Source organism: Pieris rapae, chromosome 17 (assembly GCF_905147795.1).
Source record: "Pieris rapae chromosome 17, ilPieRapa1.1, whole genome shotgun sequence".
Taxonomy (NCBI): Eukaryota; Metazoa; Arthropoda; class Insecta; order Lepidoptera; family Pieridae; genus Pieris; species Pieris rapae.
The window spans coordinates 8,817,463-8,826,245 of record NC_059525.1 but is presented as its reverse complement, the minus strand read 5'-3'; the positions used below and the strand labels follow the sequence as shown (position 1 = coordinate 8,826,245).

Genomic DNA, 8,783 nt, shown 5'->3' with positions numbered 1-8,783 from the left:
ATCAGAAAGTAGATATTTCAACGAACAAAAAGCCCCCAAACTTTTTGAAAAAAGCTGAAATTTTGACGTCAGAATTTTCGATTGAAAATTAGGGTGCTTTTTTGATATTAAGTTAAAATGAGGCGAAAAAATAAATATTTTTAATCAAATAAATTACAGTATATTTGGGACATAATAAGGTAAGTTTTCACCAAATTTCGTAGAAAAAAAAAACTTTTTAAAAAAGATATAAATAAAAAACCAAAAACTTGGTTTTTTGAATTTTTCACCTAAATTTTGAGGTTATGTGAAAAAATTGCAAATACCAAAGTTGTAGATCTTTTTATGACCTACAACTTTGCCATTTATTTTTTTTCCATAGGACTGGTAGTTTCGCCGGAAATCAAGATAAACAATTTTTCCCCCTTAAAAGTCACCCCCCTCCCACTTCCCGAACTCGGATCGACCGTAATTTATTTTTCCTTTCATTTTGATCATATTCCCCTGCATTTCTAATGGGTTTCATCCAACTGTAATTTTTTTTGGTTTTAAAAATTATCGACACTGGTCTATAAGCATTTAAAAAAATCAAATTACAGCGGTAAAATTGTATCACACTAGTCGTATGTCATATGTCATAAAAACTGAGGAGGTTCGTTGACAGAATAAATGACAATAATTAGGACGCCGTCAAATGTCAACTTAACAGCTGGTGTTGTGATCCTCCGAGTCCTATCCTATAGCCGCAATTGCATTCAGTTGATTTTGACTGTTTTAAGTTATAAATATAACTAAACTACGACATCACAGTTAAAATTAGTTTTTATTTTATTTTAACTATTAAAAATAATGTCATTAATATAATTTGATAGAATTTATATGAACTGAAGATACCTACAACTATGTCTTTTAAAACCAAAGATGTTGTCTTATCCCAGACTCGGCCGACAACTTTATTATTACAAAAACACGCAGACTACCTCGCAAGTTACGGATTAAATAAAGATGATTTTGAGTACTGCATGACTGAATATCTTCGAATGTCTGGTATCTATTGGAGCCTTACTGCTATGGAGTTAATGGACCAATCATCTAGGTATAGTTAACAATTCAATGATTTCAATTTCATCATTTAAAATTTTTGAGAATGACGTTTTTTAACTTTGTACAATGATCAATTTCTATTCATCAAACTGTGCATATTATTAAGTGCATATTTTTTAATACTATCATATATAAGTTCATAAACCCAATTTTCATTATTAGTTTTATAAAGAATATATTTATTTTCCAGGATGCCTAAAGATGACATAATAGAGTTTATTTCATTGTGTCAGGACAGTGAAAGTGGTGGTATTTCAGCAAGTAATGGACATGACCCTCACATGCTTTATACACTAAGTGCTGTACAGGTATTAATATATAAATTTGCCTCTATTATTATAGTTTTAAAAACTGCATTTAATTATCCTAGGTGATGTGACCTAACATACATTTATTTACTAAATATTATGTTTAAAATGGTAATTGGAAGTCAAACACTAGCAATGCATACTTAACTTGACCAGACATCCTGTTTTGAATGGAACTATCCCTTTTTGCAATTACGAGTACCGGTATCCCCGAAATGAGCTATGGGATACAAAATTATCTCATTCCATGTGAAAACTTGAACCATAGAATGTAAAAAACATGTGCCAAGAGTTTCAGTGTTATTTTTTTGATATTGTCCCCAGCCTTATTAAACAAATTTCTTCTTCTGATAAATATAACTACTTAAACATTTTTGGTACCCATATTTTGTGATTCTTAACTTTGAAGCCAGCTAAGTTTTTATAAAAATAACTTTATAAGTGTTTTTTTATTGACTACTACTTAGTTTAGGTCAAATAGATGTAAATTAAACCAATGTCCTGTTTTAGTCAAAGCATAAATGCTCACTTTATGCATACTAACTAGTACTGTAGGATGTTGGTGGAGATAACCCAATGTCAGTTTTTTCTATTGTTCTTTAACTTCCATGTAAAATATAAAGTAAATTTTGAAAATTAGTATAATAAATTCAAATAAATAAATCTACCTTATTTTACAGGTACTAGCAATGTATGATAGATTGGATGCCATAAATATAGATGGGGTAGTCAAATTTGTGGCTTCATTGCAGCAAGATGATGGTAGTTTTTTTGGTAGGTAATATCTATTCATGTGCAGGTAGCTTTGCCAAATATAATAATTAAATTTATGGAAGGTATAAGATTATATAATATTAGGAAATAAATAATATTTTTTTATTATTATTTTACAGGTGACAAATGGGGAGAAGTTGATACAAGATTTTCATTCTGTGCTGTGATGACACTGTCCCTGCTTCATCGACTTGATGCTATAAATGTTAATAGGGCAGTCGATTTTGTCCTCAGCTGTATGAACTTTGATGGAGGTTTTGGATCTAAACCAGGATCAGAAAGTCATGCTGGTATGTTTACTTTAAAGTGATGTTTTGCTTAAATACTATTTAAGAGGTTGTCTTTAGGTAACATTTTACAATTCTTTCAAAAGTATTTATTGGTATTGTGAATGTTAATTATTATTTAATAGTCGATATCTTTGAATTTAGTAAGAGTGTACAGCTTCTAAAAAATTATAAAAAAGATATCTGCTTTTTTTCAGGTCTTATCTACTGCTGTGTTGGTACATTATCAATTTGCAAGCGCATGGATGCCTTAAAGGTAGATGAACTAGCATGGTGGCTTTGTGAAAGGCAACTACCTAGTGGTGGACTTAATGGTCGGCCAGAAAAATTACCAGACTTGTGCTACTCTTGGTAAGTGTTAAAATCAAAAGCTCCAAAACTTAGTTTTTAAAGAATTTATTCAACATGTAGACTGTGTCATAATTTGATCCTTATGTTGCAGGTGGGTCATGGCTTCGCTATCTATGTTAAATAGAATTCATTGGGTTGACCAAGAAAAACTAGAACAATATATTTTGGCTTGTCAAGATTCAGAGACAGGAGGATTCAGTGATAGACCTGGAGATATAACAGATCCCTTTCACACTTTATTTGGGTTGGCAGGGCTGTCTTTGCTAGGAAATTCTAGTATTAAACAAGTAAATCCCACATATTGTATGCCCCAAGAAACCATAGACCGCCTTAGGCTAGAACCACAGATATTACTTATTTAGATTTAATAATTAATATTATTATTATGCTTGTAATGTGATTTAATAAAAATCTATATCTTTCTTTTTCACAAAAATGCTGTGAATGTCACTGCTTTACTTATTTGCATACAAATATGTATGCTTTTAATAAATTATATATATAACGTTACCAACACGACATTTTATTTAAATGTAATAAAATATTTATAAATCTCTTCTAAGTGGTTTTTATTTGTAAATATTTTTACGTATTGTAAAATGTTATAAGAACATAACTTCTGTAATTCATTTAAATTTCAAGAGATGTCGCTGTTTTTAAAAGGGCTAAGGCGTTTGTTTTGACTTCTGTCCCACACTTGACATCTGACAGTCTTAAGCCGCTAGGGCCTAGGGCATCCATAAGTGTTGATGTTTTGATTTTATAAAATGTAAACATAACCTCAAAGTAAGGAAAAACTAATTTTCTTTACATTATTATTTTTGTTCTCCTTAGGAAAAATACACCTTTACCATTATAATGTCATTTTTTCATATTTTACAATACATTCTAATTAGTTTCTGTGTGTATGCATTTACAGCCTTTATTTATCTTGTTTACTACACAAACCAATTATACACGACTCAATATACTACAGATTATGATTATATAATAGGTAAGAATAAATCAATGATTTTCTGAATGAGTAGTGCATTTTGTACCACTTTCTATTTATAAATATATCTTTCAATTTAGTAGGTTCTGGAACGGCAGGTTCTCTGATAGCTCACAGAATTGCAAAAGAAACCAATTATTCATATGTTGTGATTGAGGCCGGAGGAGGAAGTAATCCACTTTTTGAGATTCCAATACTAGGTCCAATGTTACATGGATCCGTTTATGATTGGCAATATGAAACTGTTTCACAAACTAATGCATGCCTTGCAATGGAGGAAAATGTAAGTCATAAAAATACTGTGACTCAGATGACTAAACTAAAAACACTGAAACTTAATGATAATTTTACATACATTATTTTATAATCCTTATTATATTATTTCAGAAATGTAAAATGACCCAAGGTAAAATTTTTGGTGGCTCATCAAAACTCAATAACATGATACATGTTAGAGGAAACATTTCACATTATGTTGATTGGTTTCATGGTAAATATACTAAAAACTACATCGAAGAACAGTTTGAATATATTGAAAAAAACATAATTCACCTTAATCCTATTACATATACAACTGGATTAAGTGATAACATTCTACTTGCTGCTCAGGAACTTGGCTATGAACTTACAGGCAAAGATTTTAAACTTGGTTTTACCAAACCAATGGTTTCACAAGTAAATGGAAAACGTTGGGCAAATTCAGATAACTTAGAAACGAAACATACACTACTTAACACATTTGTAGAAAAATTATTATTTAGAAATAAGAAGTGTCATGGTGTACAACTAGCTAATAAACTTAGGTTATATGCTAAGAAAGGTGTAATTATATCAGCTGGTGCAATTAATAGTCCAAAAATTTTGCAATTATCTGGTATTGGGCCAGCTGAATTATTAAAGTCATTTGATATACCTCTTTTAAAGGAGTTGCCAGTTGGAAAAAATCTACAAGATCATATAGGGACTGGTTTAGATTTAGTACTTTTTAATAAGTCACTATCAGTCAATGCATTAAATTGTTTTAATCCAATACATATCTTTCAATACTTTATCCAAGGACAGGGCCCTTTGACAACATCTGGCTGTGAAGTTGTTGGCTTTTTATCAACAAAAAACCGTACTGAACCTGATATACAGTTTATGGTGTTGCCAGTTGGTATAAGTGCAGACAGGGGTAGTCATTTAAGAAAAATTCTTAGAATAAGAGATTATGTATGGGATAATTATTTCGCCAGAGTATTTGACAAGCATGCATCTACAATTTTAGCTTTAATTTTACACCCAAAAAGTAAAGGAGAAGTTTATATTCAAAGTAGGAATCCTGAAATGCCCCCACTGATTGATCCAAAATATTTTCAGAATAGAGATGATGTTGATACTTTAATAAATGCTGTAAAACTCATAAAGGCTTTTGTATTGTCTAAAAAAATGAAATCCTTTGGTGCAATTCTAAATAACATTCCTTTCCCAGGATGCGAGAGTCATCTGTTCTTCTCCAATTCATATTTAGAATGTTATATTAGACATTTAACATTATCAACTTTTCACCCAGTAGGAACTTGTTCTATGGGGTTGATAGATGACTATAATGCAGTAGTAGATACATCATTTAAAGTTATTGGTTTAGACAATCTGTATGTAGTAGATGCATCAGTGTTGCCAACATTACCTAGTAGCAATATTAATGCAGCTGTTGCAATGATGGCTAACATTTTCTTTGATAATAATGTAAAACAGCAAAGGAGGCTAAAGAAACAGAATCTTTGCTTTCGAAGATCTTTATCAGATATTGTTTACAATATATGTCCAGATGATAAAGCATATTTATGACAGGTCCTATTTGTATTATTAATGAGATTATAAATAATTAGTATATTGTATTCTTATTTAAAAAAAAACAAAATGTACGAGACTGATATCACAGCCATATATTTAGTAATAATAATTATTTTAGTTACTTTGTATGTTATTAATTTGTACTTATTAGTATTCTTACGAGCTAGTCACTTAAGAATGTTGTAAACTTATTGCGGATTTTACAAAGAATGTTCGATTCCAAATACATAACAGAATTAGATAGTTACATTTGCAATAAAACAGTTTCGTTTTATATTATATTGTTTTATTTTCATAAAATCCTAATACTACCATTTAACACATTATATATTATAAACATATATTAATAACATTATTAATATATGTTTATAATTAAAATACTACACAAGTCGGTTATTAACACTGATATTATCCGTTAATAATTTTACGAAATTACTTATAAAATCTTACAATACTAGTTTCTACATATTCAGTTGTTGTTGAGAATACTAGTAGCAGCTCCATAACCTTTATATACTGTACAAGATTTGTCAGTTCCGCTCCTATACACATTTTGGTGCGAAATAAAATTCGTAAAATACTTTTAATATGCATGTCTGGAAGCAGATAGGGCTCCGCGTAATGAATAACGGATAATGGCGTCCAGCCTAAGGCGATTATTGGTTGCGCCTTGGGGTTTTAGTGGGTTTGCACAATCGCGAGTCCCAAACATAAATAAAAATGAATTATTTTGATTGAATTTTCACTATTTTGTACGGACACAAAGAAAGTGTGAATCCTCGGGCGCATAGGCCAATCGAGTGGAAGAGCTGATATAAAATTATTATTGGCGCAAGCGGACAATAAGCGTAACGGGACAATGAGCATAAAAGGACAATGAGTCATGTTTTTTCATACATGCAGCCAGCGTTCATCAATTTATTAGACGTTGTAACGTCAAAAAGACAATATACTTCCTAGTTAGTACGTATAATTTTTTAAAGGATTATTATGAGATGTTTACGCCATGATAGAGCCCTTATAAGTTTTTACTCAATATACGAGACTTCCGCTCATAAAAAAAAAAAATTGCTGTGAACCATCGCCTTACAGTTTTATAACAGCGATAGTTTGCGCGATGTATATTGTACTACACTTATTGTTATTCAATCAGCAAACAGATAATATCCATTATTTAAGGAAAAATATTTAGTAGGTGTATAGACTTATAGTACGTTATTATATAGGACATTATTAAGTAATTATTGCTTAAATTGCGACGATTGAGATTTTTATACAAAGTTTAATCTTAAAACTAACATAGGTAGGTATCTAGGTACACAAAGACAAAAGCTCCTACAACCTGCTAACGAATGACTAGATAATAAAAACCAATTTTTACATTTATTTTAAGACCAATTCAAACCTTATCGTTATTAAATCGTGCTGTAAAGAACGAAATAACATATAAAGAACCTATAAGTTACCTTCACTTCATATAAAAAAATCCCTGATCTCGAATTCCTGTGTTCGACTGTACTGAATATGTACCACCTAATACAATTTGTGCATTTAATGCTAAACATTAATTTCGAATATTTACAAAGAAACTTACTATACAAGTTCTACATGCAAATTACTTCTATTCTATTGCTATAATAAAAAAATTCTACCTAGAGGCAATTCTTGGTTACGAAATAGGATTTTTAACACCTCATTAAAAAAATCCCAAGAAATTGCAATAGGAAACCGTCTTATTTAAATCAGTATAAAAATTACAAAATTTGTGCCATATATAGATATCGATTGATAAAAAATACAATATTCACAACATTATGTTTGTGCTGAGCAAATATCAATTATATTGACTAAGTTCCTTTTGGACGGAATGTCTGATATTAGCATAAAAATTAAAGTTAGATTTCTATACTAAATTGAGCTGGTTTCTTCCTTTAGCATGAATTTGACTTAGTCAAATATAATTAAATATATAAAGAACTTGCGTTTTGCGACTCTTTTTACATTTGCGCGCAAAAGTAAAATAAAAATTGACAATCAAGGTAGATGGCTTTATGCGGCGTCTAGGATGTAGCTCCATAGATAAGAAATAGGCCTGCAATCTACAATATTTATTAGGACGCGTTTAACTAAACTATTTTATTAAACTCATCTAGTTCTAGATCTAGTTGTCATACCTTGCCTTGCATCTTCATAATTAATTTTAAAACGCCTTTACAAACCGAAATAGCAGTTTGCTAAAGCCCACTTCACAAATATGAGTTTTGATACAACCCTTGGATAAAGATTAATACTGGACGGTAAAGACTCGCTGTTCATTTACATTAAAACTACGTTAAACTATTTATTTAATAAAAATTAAACATTCTTTTAGCCATATAAAATTCACTATTTTCAACATACGACATTGCCGTTCAACTTGTAAATATTTTTGTGAAATACTGATTCTTTTTCATTTCTGAGCGTAATTTGAGCAAACACTAAACAAAAGTGCTTTAAGAGCTATATAATTTTATGTCTAACGTTTAACTCTCTTAGGGTCGATTCAACCAAACTTCAATTTATACCCGAGTAACTATACCAGGAATCATCTATTCCATGATTTTAATCTCGAGTAAGTTCATAGTCGTTTCTCCACGTAGTACATTTGCGCTAGGAATAACAATTCGCGAATAGCAAAGATAATGGTGAACGAAAATAAAACTCGGCAAATAAATATTGTTCTACAACATTTATTTGCTGGTGGAAACTGTAAGAGCATCCGTCATGTCGATTCAATTTTGCGGTATTATAGTGTGAAAAAGTAGCTGTAGGCAGGTATCAAACGACAATTTAATTTTAATTTCCTCATCTCTATCCCTATCATCAATCAAATGTATGTTTAAATGTTGCATTATACAATTCTAGACTTTTAATTTAGTGCGTTTCGTTTTCTTGAAATTAAAACACAGAATAAATATTTTTGAAATGACAGATGATTGTACTGACTGATTACATTATTCTAGGAATAGCTCCGTTATTTCGTGCAAAACGAAAGATGGTAAAACGTAAAATTGATTTACTCTCGATTAACTGACGATTTATTCCAAGATTAAGATTTACTCTTGTTTGGTCGAATCCACCCTAATTCATATAAAATATCTTAGGCTTAAG

The 8,783-nt window shown here is 30.4% G+C and overlaps 2 protein-coding genes across 3 annotated transcripts; both read left to right on the top strand.

Moving 5' to 3' along the window:
- Nucleotides 1–709: 709 nt before the first annotated feature.
- LOC111002002 (geranylgeranyl transferase type-2 subunit beta) lies at nt 710–3,360 on the top strand. The gene is made up of 6 exons (XM_022272091.2): nt 710–1,075; nt 1,274–1,391; nt 2,072–2,165; nt 2,285–2,455; nt 2,650–2,803; nt 2,895–3,360. Exons 1-6 carry the CDS (start codon nt 882–884, stop codon nt 3,163–3,165), a joined length of 1,002 nt encoding a protein of 333 aa, XP_022127783.2. The 5' UTR covers nt 710–881; the 3' UTR covers nt 3,166–3,360.
- A 66-nt stretch (nt 3,361–3,426) lies between these two features.
- On the top strand, nt 3,427–5,909 carry LOC111002007 (glucose dehydrogenase [FAD, quinone]). 2 transcript variants are annotated; one of them, XM_022272096.2, is made up of 3 exons: nt 3,427–3,797; nt 3,881–4,080; nt 4,185–5,909. In XM_022272096.2, exons 1-3 carry the CDS (start codon nt 3,662–3,664, stop codon nt 5,625–5,627), a joined length of 1,779 nt encoding a protein of 592 aa, XP_022127788.2. In that variant the 5' UTR covers nt 3,427–3,661; the 3' UTR covers nt 5,628–5,909. The 2 variants fall into 2 exon arrangements, with proteins under 2 accessions (XP_022127788.2, XP_022127787.2); XM_022272095.2 differs by having other exon boundaries at nt 3,430–3,797; nt 3,878–4,080.
- The last annotated feature ends 2,874 nt before the right edge of the window (nt 5,910–8,783 follow it).